At 37.0% G+C, this 19,435-nt stretch overlaps 2 protein-coding genes across 2 annotated transcripts; both read left to right on the forward strand.

Moving 5' to 3' along the window:
- Positions 1 to 463: 463 nt before the first annotated feature.
- LOC143600931 (uncharacterized) lies at positions 464 to 1,052 on the forward strand. The gene is made up of 2 exons (XM_077078472.1): positions 464 to 881; positions 1,000 to 1,052. Exons 1-2 carry the CDS (start codon positions 464 to 466, stop codon positions 1,050 to 1,052), a joined length of 471 nt encoding a protein of 156 aa, XP_076934587.1.
- A 12,628-nt stretch (positions 1,053 to 13,680) lies between these two features.
- LOC143600933 (uncharacterized) lies at positions 13,681 to 14,421 on the forward strand. Its single transcript, XM_077078473.1, has one exon. The coding sequence runs from the start codon at positions 13,681 to 13,683 to the stop codon at positions 14,419 to 14,421; it is 741 nt and encodes a 246-aa protein (XP_076934588.1).
- The last annotated feature ends 5,014 nt before the right edge of the window (positions 14,422 to 19,435 follow it).

Consider the following 19,435-nt stretch of genomic DNA (forward strand, 5'->3'; position numbering starts at 1 on the left):
ATGGGGTGTTCATCAGCCGAAATGAATCATTAAATGCAAGCTTTAAATTAAAACCGGGAAATGGAAAGAACACGATTTTTTGGTTGGATAGATGGAATGGGGACATGCCACTGTGTTAAACTTCCCAGCTTTATTTAAGTTAGAAAAGTTCAAACGATGTTCTTTATGGGGAAAAACGCATGGTGGTTCATCCATAGAAGGTTGGAGATGGAAATGGGCTAGAGAACCGTCAACATATGAAGAGGTACATGAACTTTGGGGCTGCCTAGACATACTTCCGGGTATGGTACTTGGGCAGGGAGAAGATGAATGAAACTGGGGCCATGATGATGATGGTGGTATTTTTTCTACCAAGTCTTGTAGGTCAATGGTCAAAAATGGCAGCAACATAACCAATGTTTTTGTCATGGAATGGAATACATGGGTACCTCTAAAGGTAAATTTTTTTGGGTGGAAAGCAGAAATGGGGAGACTACCTACATCAGACGAGTTACATAAAAGAGGGGCTCTAGAAAGTACAATTATTTGCCCTTTATGCGAGGATGTATTAGAATCGGTGGAACATGTAATCATATCATGCTACGTAGCTTCGGTTGTTTGGCAATTCATAAGTAGTTGGTGTGGGATACCACCGGTTTATGCCTTTTCAGTTAGAGACCTCCTAAAGGAGCACTCAAATGTACGGGCCCGAGATAGAAGGAAGAAAGCAATTCAATCGATCATATTAACGGCATGTTGGTGCTTGTGGAAGGCGAGAAACGAAACATTGTTCAACAAGACGCAAGTATCAAGAAGAAGGCTAAAAGAAGACATCAAACATAATTCGTTCTTATGGGTGAAGACTAGGGGGAAAATGGTAGGGCTCGAATGGGAAGATTGGTGTAACTTTAATTTTGATTAATGTTGTACCTAGGTGAGAACTAAATTTTGTGGTGATGTAATCTTGGTGTTCACTTTTTTGATTAATGTAACTTTAATTTTGATTAATGTTGTACCTAGGTGAGAATAAAGAGGCTGCTTTCGGTGAAGCTTTCGGTGAGACCCCGGCTTGATTTCTTTTCACTTTTAGAAATTCATGAACTTTTGATTATTTGAAAATTAAATATTTTTTTTTTATAAAAAAGGTTACAAAAATACTTATAACAGATTTCGGTAATTAACAAGGCTGGCCCTATAAGAGGGGGGGGGGGTCAACGGTCCCCCGCCCGACGCCCCGATAGGCCTGAACTTAAAAAAAAAACATGTATATGTGTTTATATGAAAAAAAATATATGTATATTCAATGTTTCAACTTAATTACATAACCACTAGTTTGGTCTAGCGGATAAGATGTATGACTCCTAACAAAAATGTTATGGATCCTAGTCTCATTTGTGATATTCTTAAGTCTATTTTTATACAAAAGTTTTTTTACACAACTCAAATCATAACTAAGTTAGTCTATTTAAAAATTAAATTGTCACAACAAAATGCTTATTTTATTTAAGACCCAAAAAAATTTCACCTTTAGCCTAAAATGATTTCCGCCTTCTGAAAGCCGGCCCTAGCAGTTAAATACACGAAAATTTGTTAAATAGTTTCGGAAGAAAGAATTTGAACTTTTGTAATGAGAGTTTTTCTCTTTTAACTAAAAAAGCTTTTGAGTCTTTACAATAAGTATAATTTTTTTTTTCAAGTTTGTCATTCGAAACATTCACTATTTAGTTATGTACTTATGTTTTAAATTGAGCATGTTGAAGATTGAGTTTAAAAAATACGTATTAGCTTATTGGAATTTTTAAAAGGCCAAAAAGTTTAAATGTGTTTGGCAATCACAAAAAGCTTTCTTATTTTAGTTTTTTAAAAGTGTTAAAAAGAAGTTTTCCAAAAGCCCAAATCTTGGCTTTTCAAAATGACTTTTTGAAAAAACCAATAAGCCAATAAACAATTTTCAAACTTAATCCCAAACATGCTCTTAAACTATTTAAATTCATTTTTTTCTTTTGTTTTTAACAACCAACAAAACCCAATCACCGAGATAAACTCAATGACAAAAGGTCATCCAAGCTTGCGAACGCAAACAACACTTGTGACGCGACCCACCACAATTCCAGGGAAAACCTCACCTAAAGGCCCATTCTGGTAAACCCTTAGCTCAAGTCAATTTGTTTTTGCTCAAGTGGCACTCAAACCCAGAACTTCTACTTTAGAAGTTCTTGGGACTGCCACTTTCAGCGCATACAAAACACAATTCGTTTGGCAGTTGTAACTTTAACTATGTATTTGATGACGTGGGTACCCTTACCCACCCACAAGCTTAATAATAAAGAAGCAATTCTTCTTGAAATCAAAAACCACAAGAGTATGACAAACTGATCTTCTACGTGTTAATTAAAGCTTCAACAGAGATCTTGGCCTCCGAGGAGGTAAATCACAACTTTCGCCCTCCCCTACTGTTGTCTAAACCAACAAACAAACGAGATATGCGGGGAAGTTTTGTGCCTTTCACAATGACATTGGGCACCGTACCAATGATTGTTTCCGATTAAAGAAATGTATTGATGATGCCGTTCAAAGTGGTGCGTTAGCTATCCTACTCAACAATCCAAAAGAAGGTAAAGGGGGCGGAAAAAAGGTGTTTGGAGTAAACATAATTTAGATTTGCAACAAAAGGCTACGAACGCTCGCATGGAACCAACATAGCATATGCTTCCTTCCGACCAACCCTCACAACAAAGTCACAACTCTGGTCATCATGGAAGCTGAGTGAAATATCCGAAAATAGATCAATATATTAAAATATAAATAACAAGAATATAAAAATAATGGAAAGACATAGAATAAATGAATAAATAAATAATAACATTAAAACTGTGAGATTTGTTTTTCAATGTTGATTACAAAAAGAAAAAAAATAAATAAAAAAGAAATTGAGCTCCAAGATTTGAATGTAAAATGCTAGCCACTTTTGTAGCATACTCTAGTTCAGCTAGATTTGACAATTATACAATATGTAACAAATAATTATCCCTATGACTCTGTACTTTTAATATTAATAGTGGAATAATGTTTATGTTTTGAATACTATGATTTGTGACACGTCACCCCTCAGTGGGGTGGGGCGTTATACTGAGCTTAATTGCCTTCCCTATAGACGGAGCTACATGGATTGCGGGGCAACAACGAAGGTTATGTATGAAAGATGTTTCCTAAATATTCCTCAAGAAATCAATAATCAACTCCAACAAACCAACAATTTTCTTAAAAGTTTCACCAGAGAGAAGGTAGTTCCCCTTGGGAAGCTCACCTTAGACGTTCAGTTTAGTGACAAAGACCTCTCTCGAGTTGAGAAGCTTACCTTCACTGTGGTCAAGTACCCATCTAACTATAATATACTTATCGGAAGAACTGAAATTGCAACTTTCGATGCAGTGGTATCTACTGCCCATGGCATGATGAAATTCCCCACCACAGGAGGAATAGATACAATGGTACCAACATAAGAAACTTTACTCATAGCTGTCGCAGAAGAATCATGGGAGCTGAACGAAGACATAAAAGATGACCTTGTGCAGGAAATAAGAATCAATCTAGCTTACCCTGAACAAACCATCAAAGTCAGCAGTAAGCTTCCCTCTCAGACCATGAGTAAGATAATAACTTTATTACAAAAAGCGTAAACATGTTTTTGCATGGTGTCAAATTACATGAGAGGGGTTCCAGGTGAGTATGCCAAACATTACTTGAACATCTCATCCACACAAAAACCATTTGCTCAAAACAAAAGAAACTTGGCTGCTGAAAGAAGCTTAGTTGCCTGCAACGAGGTGGGCAAGCTTGTCAAAGCCGATATACTCAGAGAGGTAAGATACCATTCTTGGATTGCTAACCCTGTTATGGTCAAAAAATCTAATGGATCTTGGCGAATGTGTGTGGATTTCAAGGATCTTAACAAGGCTTGTCCCAAGGATAGCTACCCCTACTAGAGATAGACTGGAAGGTAGACTCCCTTACAGGCTTCTAATACAAATGCTTCTTGGATCTTACTAGAGATTGACTGGAAGGGCTATCACCAGATCTTAATGAAGGTTGAAGACGAAGAGAAAACTGCATTCCACGCCGATAAGGGAATCTTCTACTAGAAGAATATGCCTTTTGGCTTGAAGAATGTCGGGGCTACATACTAACGATTGATCGACAACACCTTCTCGAATCAAATTGGAAAGAACATGGAACTTATGTTGATGACTTAGTCATAAAAAGCAAAAGTGAGAAAGAGATGCTCAATGACATTGAATAAACATTCCAAAATCTTAGGAGCATCAACATAAAGCTCAATCTAATCAAATGCTCATTTGGATTCGAAGAAGGTAAATTATTGGGTCATTTAATTGATAAACAAAGCATAAAAATCAAACCCAAGTAAGGTACAAGATGTCCTTAATTTACACTCTCCTAAAACAAAGAAGGATGTTCAAAGCTTCAATGGTAAGATCGCTTCACTCTAACAATTTCTTTCAAAATCAGCAGAAAGAACTTTACCCTTCGTTAAAATTTTAAAAAACTGTAACGACAAAATAGATTTTGAATGAACTAGCGAGGCAGAAGCTGTCTTCCTAGCCCTGAAGCAGCATCTGGCTTCCTTACCTTCTCTGGCAGGTCCTCATAAAGGAGAAGTGATTAAAGTTTACCTTTCTGCAGGAAAGGAAGCTATCAGCTCAATGCTTATTGTGGAATGTGACAAAGTCCAACTCTCAATCTTTTTCATCAGCAGGGCACTATGAGAAGCAGAGCTCAATTATACGCCCATCAAGAAGTTGACCCTAGCACTAGTTTACACAGCCAAAAGGCTAAGAAGATACTTCCAAGCTCACCAAGTGAACGTGGTCATAGACAAGCCTATAAGGTCAATCTTGGAAAACCAAGGAATAGCTGGAAGGCTAGCCAAATGGGCAATCGGCTTAGGTGAGCAAAACATAGCATACGGGCCTGGAAAGGCAATAAAGGCTCAAGTCTGGGCCGACTTTCTAATTGAAACACCAGAAGAACTTATGGAGGTGAACCTGCCATCCCCTTGGGGAAGTGGACACTCTACGGTTATGGAGCTTCAAGTATAGAAGGTTCCGGAGCTGGTCTAATAATTACAGACCCCCAAGGAACCAAATATACTTAAGCGCTCCGACTAGAGTCCCCATGTACCAAAAATGAAGCTGAATACGAAGCTTCAATAGTAGGGCTTCGCCTAACAAAAGTGATGAGGATCCAAGATATAAACGCCTTTGTTGATTCAAGATTGGTGGAAAGCCAAGTGATTAATGAATTTGTAGCAATGGAGCCTTCGATGTTGAAGTATAAGCCAGAAGGTCAGAGAGCTCAGGAAGGAATTCAAAAGCAATAGCTTAACTCAAGTATCTAGAACCCAGAATAAGCAAGTTGATGCCCTCAGTAAGCCGGCTTCCCTAACCTTCACCCACTTAACAAAGAAGGTACTGGTGGAAGTCTTAAAGATCCCATCAATTGAGGAACTAGAGATATAGGATACCACCGAAGAAGAGGGGACCAATTAGATGGCCCCATAGTAGGGTTCCTCAAAGAAAGGAAACTTCCCACCAATGAAGGAGAAGCCCTAAAGCTCAAGCTTAAGGCTAAACAATATGTGATAGAAGATAATGTTACAAGAAGGGATATTTGAGCCCCTTACTACGATGTGTAGGACCATATCAGAGCAACTATCTTTTGAGGGAAGTACATGAAGGCATTTGCGGGACACATTCCGGTCCAAGGTCGGTGGTAACTAGGTCAATGAACATTGGCTACTATTGGCCAACAATGCACATGGACTCCACGGAGGTCATCCACAAATGTGAAGCTTATCAGCTCCATGCTCCTGTCAAAACAAACCCAAAGCACAACCTGGTACCCATCATTGCTACTTGGCCATTCTACAAATGGGAATGGACATTGTTGGTTCCTTCCCTGAAGCAGGTGAGAAGATGAAGTTCCTACTCGTAGTTGTTGACTAATTTACCAAGTTGCCAGAAATTAAGCCCTTGGTTTCCATCAAGGGGAAACAGGTAATAAACTTCGTGTGGGAAAACATAATTTGTAGATATATGAGTCGAGTGAAATAGTGACGGATAATGGAAAGCAATTTGCTAGGAAACCCTTCAGCCTTGGGTGTAAGGAGCTGCAAATCAAGCAAGTGTTTAGCTCTATGGCATACCCCCAATCCAACGGCCAAGTTGAACGAATGAATCGTAACATCGTGAAAGGTATCAAGGCAAGGTTGGAAGGTATGACAAGATGATTACTAACCTTAGATAAGACCTCCCTAAGAATAATAACTTTAATTTGATTTTTGATAATTAACAACTACTTGACCAAAATTACTTTCACTAAATTAATTAACTAGATTAATGAAACTGACAGACAAAACTTTCCTAAATTAAAGACTTAACTGACTGTGACTGACAATGGAGAAAACGTCTACCTAGGTAAGACTCAAATTGACGGTCTAACGAGCAAATGGATTGAATGATCTCACGACACCGATATCTAACGATGACACAACTAAGGTACGCTCAAGCTAGCTAGATTACCTCTCGATCTCACTAACAAACCCTAACTTACACCTGCTCCTCAACATCGACCGCAGGCTCCGCAACGACTACTCCTCCAGTCGCCTTCTGAATCACGGGTTCATTACGTGCCCCTGCACCGCTCCTCGTCGTCATAACCTTCGCGAATCCTTTCAGCTTCTGCTCGGTATTACTCGAAAGTGTACCTGGCGGCTTCTCATTTAATCGACTCGCTACGTATCCCATCTGCCGCTCGAGATTCTGAGTTGACGATCCCTGATTTCTCATGTGTGACTCGTGCTCCCGAAATTTCTCTTGGGTCTCTTTGTGAAGGGAGTCATCTCGAGTCATGAACAGTGACAATATCTCCTGTCTGCTGTGCCATCATCTCCTCTAAAATGGGCTTCCTATCCCTGCTACTCACTCCCTCACAGGAATCCTGGAATAAACTCTAACTCTGCTGGAAGCCGGAATGATTTCCATTCCTCCAGTTGGAATTTTGATTGCCTCTCCACGCGAATTATATAAATTGAAAGAATTTTGATTTCAGTTCATATTACTAACAAAATCAACCGCATCCTCCTGGAATCCTACGGGGCACTAAACGATATCATGCACTCCTCTACAAATCTCGCACAACTTGCTCTTCACCTGCTAATCCTTCACAATCTTCGCTAACACCTCAACCTGTGGCGCAAGTGAGGTGTTCATGTCAACCGTATGCATGCCTCATGATGTAGAATCGCTGCTCCTATTACTCTTAGCTGGTGGTCGCTGGTATCCAATCATGGATAACCCGTTAAGCAAAGAAATGCACTCATCAGTATCCTTTGTCGTCAATAAATTACCTCCCGTCGCCGTGTCAAGCATACTCTGCGTCGCGTATGTCACCCTGTTATAGAACTTCTCAACAACTGCCCAGTCTTGCAGGCCATGGTTCGGATATAAAGCAAGTAGATTTTTGAATCTCTCCCATGCCTCGTAGAAATTAACGGTGTCCTCTATCTGAAAAGAATGAATCTGATTACGCAAACGAGCGGCCATAACCGGATGATCGTACTTCTCAAGAAATTGGGTCTGCATGGCGGCCCAAGTAGCTATGGAGCACTGTGGTAGGGACTCAAGCCACATACTCGCATTCTCAACGAGTGAGAACAGAAAGACGCGAAGGTTGACGGCGTCTTCGGATACGCCGCCAAGATGAAAAGTTTTTCAAATACGTGCAATGCAAGTGAGTTGAGAATGCGGGTTTTCCTGGAGCAACCCGTGAAATTGAGCAGAATGTGAGGTGGTGTTCAGAATGTGAGATGGAATCTGCCAATTCTTGTTACCAGCGATGGCTGGTGGAGCGATGCTGCGTCTTGCGCCCGCATCGGGCGGACGGGCCAGGCTGCAACTGTCCTCCTCGGTGGTGGTGCGTCTTCCATATCCATTCAGAAAGACGGGGAGAAGATATATTACCCGCAATAGAAGAAGAACTGATCGGTGGACCGGTATGACGTCTCTCACGCAACTCTCTCTGGTTCGGAAAATCCTTCGGCTTTTGGTGGTCCAAGAGATCGAGTATGTCGCATACAACTATTAAATTAGACGAGAAAGAACTAAAATTAGCTAAAATATTCTAACTAACAAGAAAAGCAAAATAAAAACAAGTAGCAAACAAGGTAGGTCCTAATTCGAGCCGTTCTCAATACGCCTCAAACCGTGTCCCCGGCAACGTCGCCAAAAACTTGATGTGTGTCAAACGGATGTTTCTTTCTACGGGACTCACAACTAAGCTTTACTACTATAACGGAAATTCCTAATCACACCACACACAACCGGCAAGTGTACCGGTCTTAAGTAATATAGACCTAAAAAGTCCGAGTATCGAACACAAGGACACGTGAATACTCCCGTGATTACTAACCCTAGACAAGACCTCTCTAAGAATAATAAGTTTAATTTGATTTTTGATAATTAACAACTACTTGACGTAAATTACTTTAAATAAATTAGTTAACTAGACTAACAGAACTGACAGACAAAACTTTCCTAATTTTAAGACTAAACTGACTGTAACTGACAATGGAGAAAACAGACACCTAGGTAAGACTCAAATTTACGGTCTAACGAGCAAATGGATTGAATGATCTCAAGACACCGGTATCCAAAGATGACATAACTAAGATTCACTCAAGCTAGCTAGATCACCTCTCGATCTCACTAACAAACCCTAACTTACACTTAAATGATTTTAAAAAACGATCCGGAAAACAATTGCTAAGGTGTTCTAATGCCGACTCTCCTCTCGGACTCACCAACACTCGAACCTAATGGAAAGAGGAACAATTTAGTTTAACACAAATTAGACCAACTAATCGCTCACAAACCCAAACCCGACAAGAACCGAACTCGCTCTCCGCAATTCTAATCCTAGGATGCAAAGGCTATGAGACGAACTTACTTCTTATCACCTCTCGGTCTCTAAGAAGGTGCTTACCCGCTGATTGTTACCCAAACACACTCAACAAAATCCTACGGTTGTATCTACCGGAATCAAATTCTAAACACAAAGTAAAGAATCAAACAAGCAACAATTAATCAAAACAAATTCAACCAATCGAGGCATGAGGTTATTGAGATATTATTAATAAATTTACAGCAAGTAAACACAACCTAATTCAATATTAAACCAAACTTTACAATAATAATTCATGCCATTTTGTCAAACAATCCATATAACTCATTAACACTGAACAGTCATTATCAAACCTAGGTAGAACTAACAAGATTAGCCAAGCATCTTAATTGGACATCGGCATATACTTATAAAACATTTATATTACTCATCCAAACCATAAGCAAACTCATTCAACAATCAAGTATAATCAAACACAAGTTAATCTTTAACTCATATGCAAAATAATATGTTTCTATGATAAAAAACAAAATAAATATGCACCATAAATCAAACCAAAGTATATGTAGATGTATTAGGATGTTCTTGGCTGCTCTTGGCTGTGTAAAACACTTACAAAACACTTGTACTTTGTTGTCGAACTTCTTTTTATTTGTTCCTTCTTGCTGCCGATCAGAAATAATATGGGGGCTAGATGGTGTATATTTTTTCTTCCCTCCTTTTCTGCAAGCCACACACCTTTGACCAGCCACTTAATTTATATATTTTCTTGTTTTAGCTCCTTGCTGATCATAAATTATAGACCACAAGTCATATGTGTATTATTTCTTTACTTCTTGGTTTTGAGTTGCTGATGCGATCGTGATTCCTTAGAGGGTGCCTAGGGTTTTTTTAAGTTCTTTTTATATTATAACACATGCAAGGCTTCATAAGATTGGATATAGGCTGGGCTTTAACTAGGATCTTCAATAAAAGTGCATAAAGGCCTCTAAGTGTCTTCAAAAGCCCGGTTCTTTTCTCTTTTAACCCGCAACCTAAAAAGATATAATTATATAATATTATGCTAAAACAAGTTATAATTATTATTTATTAGATAACTAAATCATTAAGATGATGATAAATGGTGCGGAAAACAAGTGTGTTTTACAACACATCAAATTGGTTAGAAGAGCTTCCAAGCGTCCTTTGCGCTATCTGGACCACGGAGAAAACAAGTCATGGCAAAACACCCTACAGCCTCATCTTTGGCTCAAAAGCTGTCATCCCCGCGGAAATCGGGGTAAGTTCAAGAAGGATAAGAAACATAAATGAGGAAGCCGACGACTCTAAGGTTCTGCTTAACCTCGATCTTCTGGAAGAAGCCCGCGAGTAGGCTGCAATTGAGTAAGAAAAGAAGTGTTTACACCGAGAAATCTGGTGCTTAGAAATAACGAGGCCAGCAGACAGTCCGACAAAGGAAAATTGGGACCTAACTGGGAAGGCCCCTATGTCATCAAAGAAGCTCACAGGGGTGAATTTTACAAGCTGAATGACATGGAAAAAAGTAAGTCACTGGAACGACAAGCACCTAAAGAAACTTTTAGTTTAGAACAACAATTAAAAGTCTTGTAATAGTTGTTTTGGTTTAATATTGAAAATATCAATGAATGACGTTGAATTTTGAGTAACCAACTTGTTTATTATCAAACTAAGGGTATGCCCCTCCAAACTAGGCTCCATGAGGTCCGGCGTAGTTCCTACTCATGTAAAGGGTTGAGCTCCTAGGCCATATCGGTAACAAGACACTATATCTTCCTGTATATAGGGTGGGTCCCTAAAACAATACGACTTCATGGAACACATAGAAATATATTATATACATGAAACGAGATTGAGCATCTCTTACCAACTAGCTCCACAAGTAATAAAGCCTAGAAGCTTATCAAATTGATAAGGCCAGAAGAGGTTGAGCTAGACACATGATCACAAGACTGACGGAACTCCTTAGTACTCTCAATAACATCGAAATGACATGGGGCAACCTTAGAGGACCCAAAAGTAGCAGCTGAAAATCCTCAAGAGAAAGAAACTCCATAACACTAGTATCTGCAATAGGGAAGGTGAAGGTTAGACCAGAATGATAAAAGAGGCTTAAAAACAAACATGCAACATACCTTATCATCCATATAAATCTTGGGTTTGGTATGAAGATTGGGCCACTTGGTACTCAGGCCTAGGTAGACCAAAACTCCTCTGGTAAAGTTCGAAGCTTGCAACTTACAAATCGAAGGCTCTTGAGGAAGGTAGCATCGAGCTCCTCAGCCTTCGACTCGGGAGTGTTCAAAGTGAGATCATGCTTCCTCCACACGGGAGGAAAAGGAAAAATGGAATCTGACACACAAAAAAAACTTATCTTTCCAATGAGACGTAAGCCTAACAGTGCTCGAAATCAATCCACTCTCGCACCGAGTCTTCTCCGCAGTACATAGTTCCCATTCTTTTGCAAGCTAAACGAACAGTCGATACATGGGTAGGGAAGGTTCATAACCCAAAGAACGACACACAAACACTACAAAAAAAGTGACCAGTACGGACTAAAGTATCAAGGACAGATGTATCAGTTTCTAATAAGTAGTATCCAGACTGATTTATCAGTTACTGTTAGTATTTGGGACTGATTTTTATGTAACATGTTTTAGTGACTAATAAGCAGTCACTAATATTTAAGCACTTCATTTCGGACTAAATTTTAGTTGCAAATATATGCTAGCCACATATATTTTTTTGAAGAAAACTTAGTGGCGACTGAATTTTAGTGACAAATGCATTCTCTCTACAATAAAAAATTACATACATGTATAGGTGACTGATGTTTAGTCTTTAAATAGAAATGAACAAATATTAGAGACTAGAAATTAGTTCTTCCAAAATGGATGGAATCAATCAATTAAGGAGTAATATATAGTCTTGAATGTCGTGTGTGTATGAAATTAAGAAAGAATGATTTTCAGCCTTTAAAATATTGGCGAAAGTTATACTGTTTTTTATTCGAAGAGATTTAATCCTTTTGATGGGGTGGAGGTTGTTAGAAGAAGTAATAAATTAAAATTTTTATCACCGGATGATAATGATTTTTTAGTTTCTGAGGTCACTATGTTGGAAGTGAAATTGGCGGTTTGGGGTTGTGGTTCAGATAAGTCGCCGGGACCGGACGGTTTCTCGTTTGCTTTTATTAATAAATTTTGGGACATTATGAAGGTGGATTTTTTTGAGGCGGTTCAACAATATTTTTTGGAAGCTTCCTTTCCAAAAGGTTGTAACTCCGCTTTTGTTACATTGATTCCTAAGGTGCAAAGTCCGGTTCTTGTCAAAGATTTTCGTCCTATTAGCCTTATCGGAGCTGTTTATAAAGTGGTAGCTAAAATTCTGGCAAATCGAGTAAGTAAGGTCATTCCTTCAATTATTAGCCCGGAACAAACCGCTTTCATAAAAGGAAGGCAAATTTTAGATGGTTCGTTAATTATGAATGAAGTGGTTGAGTGGTTCAAAAAGCGGAATAAAAAATTGATGATATTCAAAATTGATTTCGAAAAAGCGTATGACTCTTTATCGTGGAATTTTTTGTTTAAGATGATGGAACACATGGGCTTTCAAATGAAATGGATTTCTTGGATTAAAGCGTGTTTGGGATCGGCTCGTATGTTAATTCTTGTTAATGGAAGCCCGACTTTGGAATTCGAGATGCATCGAGGTTTACGTCAAGGTGATCCTTTATCTCCGTTTCTTTTTTTAATAGCTATGCAAGGGTTACATGTGGCCATGGAGGATGCTATTGAAGCGGGTATTTTTAAAGGAGCTCGAATTGGTAGAAATGGAAGGCGGATATCTCATCTATTTTATGCTGACGACGCTATGTGTTTGGGGGAATGGTCGGAGGCAAATATAAATGGTATTTTTCAGATCTTGAATTGTTTTTATTTGGCTTCAGGTTTAAAGTTAAATTTATTCAAATCTAATTTATATGGAGTGGGGGTCCCATATGAGGAGGTGGTTTTACGTGCTTCTTCGGCAGGTTGTCTTCCGGCTAAAATTCCCTTCACCTATTTGGGTTTACCGGTTGATTCGAGTATGAAAAGGGTTGAAGATTGGAAGGTTATCATAGATAAATTCAAAACTCGTCTTTCAGTTTGGAAGTCGAATTTATTATCCATTGGAGCTAGAGCTCTTTTAAACACTTCTGTCCTTGGAGCCTTGGGAATTTATTTCTTTTCCCAATTCGTTGTGCCTCCAAGTGTTTTGAAGGTTTTGGAAAGAATTCGGTCTCGGTTCTTTTGGGGTTTTAAAAATGACGAAAGAAAAATTCATTGGGTGTCTTGGAAACAAGTGTTGGCCTCTAAAGAGAAAGGAGGTATCGAGATTGGTTCCTTGGAGGCATTTAACAAGGCTCTTTTACAAAAGTGGCGTTGGAGGTTTGTTTCAGATAACAATTGTGTGTGGGTTAAGTTGATCAAAGCCATATATGGAGTTGAAATGAATCCTAACTATCGTGAAAATAGTGGGTTAGGGTCGGGTGTGTGGTCGTCTATGTGTAACTCATTTAATAAACTACACGATTTAGAAGTAATTCCTCTTTCGGCTGTTCAAAAAAAGATAGGAAATGGTTAAGAAACTAGATTTTGGTTAGACTGTTGGGGGACAAGTAGTACGTTGGCGGTCAAATATCCTCGCCTTTATGCGTTGGAAATGGACAAGCAATGTTTTGTTAATAAAAGGGCAGACGATGGTTCTTGGAATTGGAGAAGAGATATTAGAGGGGGGAGAGAAAGTGAACAATTTGATAATTTGATAGTGGAGTTAGGACATGTAAGTTTAACGGATTCTCAAGATAGATGGATTTGGAGTTTTGGGGATATGACAGACTTCACGGTTAAGGGTGTAAGGAAGGTTATTGATGACTTTATTCTTCCTTCGTGGGCTCGAAAGACAATATGGTTCAAATTTCTTCCTAGAAAAGTTAATATTTGTGCTTGGAGGGTGTTACTTAAGAGACTTCCTATGAGAGTCAATCTGGTGAGTAAGGGTATAGACATTCCGAGTTCTTTATGTCCTATCTGTAATGATCATGAGGAGTCTATTGACCATGTTTTCGGTATGTGCTCGGTAGCTAATCGGATTTGGGGTCTTGTTGCTTCTTGGCTTGGCCTACCGTTGTCTTCCTCTTTGGCTCCGATTGAGCTGATGTCTTGGTGGGACACTTTAACAGTCCAAACTCATAAGAAAGATATGATCGGGATGATTATATTTGTCACTTGGTGGATTATTTGGAGATTCAGAAATGACTTGGTATTTGAGAAGAATCGGCATAACAAAGAAACGATATTTGATGAAATTTTAAATTTCTCGTTCTTATGGTATAGTAGCAGAAATCGTAAATGTAATATTTCTAGGATCGAGTGGCTTAAGAACCCTCTATTGTATTTGTAATGTTTTATGTTTTTTTGTTCTAGCTACTTGCTAGGACTGTTTTTATTTATTTACATAAAATACCGCCTTTTCAAAAAAAAATACTGTTTTAAAGAAATATCATAGAATGAAAAATATTCTTAGAAATTTAATAAGATACCTTATTTGAAATTGATATTTAGTCTCTTAATAGGATTTTAAACCATATATAGTGATTTAAGTTCTACCACTTTTTGAAAATCAAATAGAGATTAAAAATCAGTCCTAATAAAGACGATAAACTTTACTAGGGACTCATATTTAGTCTCAAATATCAATGTCGTCATAAAGTTTTCATTAGTCTAATGTATTAGCGGCTCATATATTAGTCTTAAGTATATTAACGAGTCCTAAGTTTCCATTTCATTTTTTTTTTTTTGTAAAAATTTGTTTTCGATTATTAAAAACATTTTCTATTCAAATAAGTATGTTTATTATTATTTTTATTTATTTGAAAATGTTTTGATTTGTTAAAAGCCTTTTTTTATTACATATGTAACTAGAGTTTTTTTATTTAAAGTATCGGAGGCTGGTTGTTAAGTGACCACTGAAATAAGATTGTTAAAGATTTGAAGTATAGAAGATTAGAATTTCACAATGGTCGCCCTCAACAATCAATAAGGTCAAAATTAGGGGTTCCCACTTCAAGTTAGATGCCTATATTTCCACAATGTAGGTTGGGTCTTGTAGCCTATTTTGCTCAATTCCATTTACAATGTTATAACTATAATTATGTATAACTAAAATTTTCAATTAGTTTATCAATTGCTACTCGCGATGTTTTCAGTAACATATTTGTAATTAGATTAAGATTTATTAAAGTTATAAACCGTTGTACTTGATATGTTTTTTTATATTTTTGTTTGGATTTTTATTGTTCATTTAGCTACAATGTGGATTGTTTTTTTGTTTTACACTTTGTTGTCTCTCGTCCTTTGAATTTATGGTTACTATTCTGTTTGAAGTATTCTGAATTTTTAACATGATAATTTTATGTGTTTTGTTGTTCTTGTATCATGATTCATGGCTTTCAGTAACTATTTATAAGTAATGCCTGAAAGCAAGAGTCACATTAACTATTGTTAAAAGACTTTTGAAAAAGACCATAGCGAGTTACAGATAAGGAGGCGATAGGCTTCTCAAAGCAACAAAATGATATTTGCTGTTGGCGATATATAGGTTAAATTTTTGGTCTTCTTTTTTGTGTTTTTTTCTTCTTGTTGATGATGATAAGGTATCTATGCTATTTGATAAATTTATGGATTTGTTACATTGTCTAGTTAGAAGACTAGAAGAGTTTCAATGCGCCTGCTAAGATTTTTTTATGTTTTTTTGTTGGTTTCCTTGTTATTATTGGATACTAAATATATGTTTGGTTAATAAAACTTTCATACGCAAATGTTAAGATTCACATTACTAGCTACAGTTCATATAGAGAAAATGAGTGGTTACTACACACTATCCAATCTGAGTTAAAGTCTCCACACTACAAAAAATAGTCACTCTTCAAATTTTTAACTACTCTTCTACATTTAGTTTTGTATATTTTATTCTATTAGAATAATATTCATCATCATAAAGAAGAGGCAGTAGCTAGATTAAGTTCAAAAGGAATAGCCATAACTATTGGTTGGTACATGAGGTAGAAAAGAGAGAGAATTATATAGTGTTAATGCTAAAGACAAAACAACAAATTCTTCATTGGATGTAGGTGTTGAACCTGTTTTGAGAAAAAAAAAAAAAAAAAAAAAGAGGATCACTGGATGATATTGGCGGCTTAATCATCTCAATCACCTTCAAGTGAGACCGAAGATCTTTGAAATCAGGTTGTTGCATTTGAGGAGGTACTGAAACATATTAAGGGAAAATATGAAAGAATGCCATTTTTTATAAGTTCAAAGTTTCTGGATTTTGAGAGCGGAGTATCCACATCATGCTAGTAATGGAGCAGATGGTTCGGATGGACATTTCATCAAAAGGGACAATGCCAACTTGATCAGTTGAAACTTATTTTTTTATAGTTTATAAGTGGATTTATACAATTTTTTTTACAGTTCTATGATGAACTAAGTATTGTTTATTCTTATGTAGGAATTGTTACCATTTTTTAATTTTGAATTAAAGTGTGATGATATTGTTGGTTTACTACATTATGAATGGAACGACATCTTATCAGAAACTAGCTTCAGTCCTAAAAGTAAATGTATCAGAAACATGTATATAGCTAGGACTAAAGAAAGATGGTATCTAAAACTAATTTTTGGTCACTAAAAGAAACATATTAGATTTGAGACAATATCATTAAGGACTATTTTTAGTAACTAAAAGAACATATTGAGGACTAGTTTCAGACTTTTAAGCATTTTGAAAAAGGGGGAAATTTTTATAATAAGACTAAGTTTCAGTCTCCTAAACATAACTAGGACTAAACTGATGGTATTTGAGAGTAATATTTAGTCTCTTAAGAAACAGATCAAGGACTAAAATGACATGTTTAGAGGATTGATTTTCAGTCCCTAAAGTTATACATTAGAGACAGAAATATTATAGTATCGGAGACTAATTTCTAGTCACTAGAAAAAGTTTTGAGGACTGAAATGATGTGGTACCAGTGGGCAAATTAAGGATTGAAATTTTACGTATTGGAGACTGATCGCTAGTCCTAGTTGGTGTTAAGCAACGGGGACCGATTTTTAGTTACTAAAACTACTATCTAGGACTAGGTATCAATTGATGGCTAGGGACTGACAAATCAGTCCCTGATAACCATTAGATACTAATTGTGGAGTATCAGAGACTGATTTTCATTCCCAGATAACAATCTTTTTTGTAGTGATTAAATTGGATAATGCTTTGGTCTATTAAGAGGCATGCCGCTGAGCCCAAACACATTAAACTCCGGGGGGAAACATTAAAAAAAAAAGAGTTGAGTCACAAGCTTTCATCATTTCAATATGAATGCTTCTGACTTGGGGCTGATGACGTGGGTACTATTAACCACCCACAAAATTAATAATAGAGAAGCAACTCACAAGCTAGGAAGCTTATGAATGAAAGAGCAGCAAGCATAAGCTGTCATATGGGGAAGCTTGACACTTGCCCAACAAGTTTTTTAAGCTGACCAAGAAGTTCATGCTACAGTAACTTCAGAAAAAAGCCATAACTGTCCAAAAGCTGACACATGCCATAAAGTAAAAGCAACTACAAGACAAAATAAAAGCTGAGTGTAGGTTACACGGAAATGGTATATGTCCAGTCTGCATGAGCTGAAAGAAGAGCCGAAATGAGAGCTGACTTTTTCTACTTAAGAAGCTTCAGCTTTCCCGGAGAAGCTTCTAAACTGCCATTAAATAGGACACTCCACCAAAGGTATTATTCATTCTCATTCACTTTATTCTTTCTAAACTCTCTCTGTATACTCTTACAATCTCTTTTGTATCATATCACTGATTCTCACACCGGAGGTTGATCGTAGGAGAGTCCCTCTTACGGTGAGACTAACCGGTCGTGTTTTCTTTGATTTTTAGCAGGTCAGGAAGCTTCGATAGGATCACACTCTTAAACCGCCATACTCATTGTTTTCTATACTCGTTGTAGTAATAGTATTCATCAATTTTTTGTTCCGTAAATTTATTTGGCTGAAGACTCCCTCTATGATTTGTTCCAACTCAACATGCTTAAAAATAAAATTTTTCTCGTAGACAAAAAGCCAAAGATACACTACCTCATCTCATCATTATTATAGTGTATGCTTTGATCTAGGGAAGAGATCGGGACCTTACCCGTATCTTTATCCGTATCTATACCCGTACCTAAAGTTAGTAAATCTTGGTACCCATATCCGTACCCAAATTATATGGTACGGGTATTGATACAGGTACGGGTGCAGGTACAGATACTTTGGGTACAATACTCGTTTGGTACCCCTTTTGTTCTTTTTTTTTAAATCTCCACTAAACTAGTTAACGGTACGATACCGACAATCAGTTATCTATAATACCAAAACCGTAATACCATAACGAGAACCGTAATTCCGCAACCAAAACATAATACCAAAACTAAAAATGAAACAAATCAACCATAATATAAAGTCTATTCTCTTTTCCTTTTCTTTGTTTATTGCTTCCTTAATTTCTATAGAAAAACAAGAGAAAAAATTAATACATGTTATTTAATGATATACACAATTACACATACATGAAATAAAAATATACGAATACACAATATATGAATACACACATATAGATTGAGAATGAAGTTATTCAACTAATATATATTATGTTTTGAAAATCCCTCTTGAAAGTTAAGTTATGAATGTTGGAAACCTAATAAAACCCCTACATATTCTAAACGGGTACCAGTACCCATAATACCCGTACCTGTACCCAAAAGTACCCGTACCTATAATCTGTAAATCTAGGTACCCATACCCGTACCCAGTGGCGGACCCAAGATTTTTTGTCAATGGGGTCCCAATTTTTCCGGTTTACAAAATTTTTGGGTCGGTCGTTATTCGGGTCGGGTCGAGAGGAGGAACATAATAAAACACGAAATATGGTGTCATCGGAAACGAGTAAGTAGAAAGAATATAGATTAGAAACTAGATAGAACATACACTTTTAATTCATTTTTATTCATACCCGAAAAACATAAGCGTAAGCTATATATATATGGTCTTACATGAATAACCAAGACATGAAAAACTAACTCTTACACAAATAAATGATTAATTATAATATACATACACAAGATAAATAATTTAAGTATATGTAAAACTCATGTTGTCATTATATATGTTGCATGGTGATAATGGTTATATGGGATAAACTAAAGTGATAATGGTTATATGGGATAAACTAAAGAAAAAACACAAATACCCTAACTAAATAACTAATATTGACTAGAATATTAAAAAAACAACAAAAACGGGGTATGGTGAGGCTTGAACCTGCAACCTCTCAAAGAAAAAACAAGGGACTTTCCACTAGACTAGTTC

The sequence above is a fragment of the Bidens hawaiensis genome, unplaced genomic scaffold, assembly GCF_021521415.1.
Source record: "Bidens hawaiensis isolate Kalapana, Puna unplaced genomic scaffold, B.hawaiensis_p1.1 tig00055081_1, whole genome shotgun sequence".
In the NCBI taxonomy this organism is placed as follows: Eukaryota; Viridiplantae; Streptophyta; class Magnoliopsida; order Asterales; family Asteraceae; genus Bidens; species Bidens hawaiensis.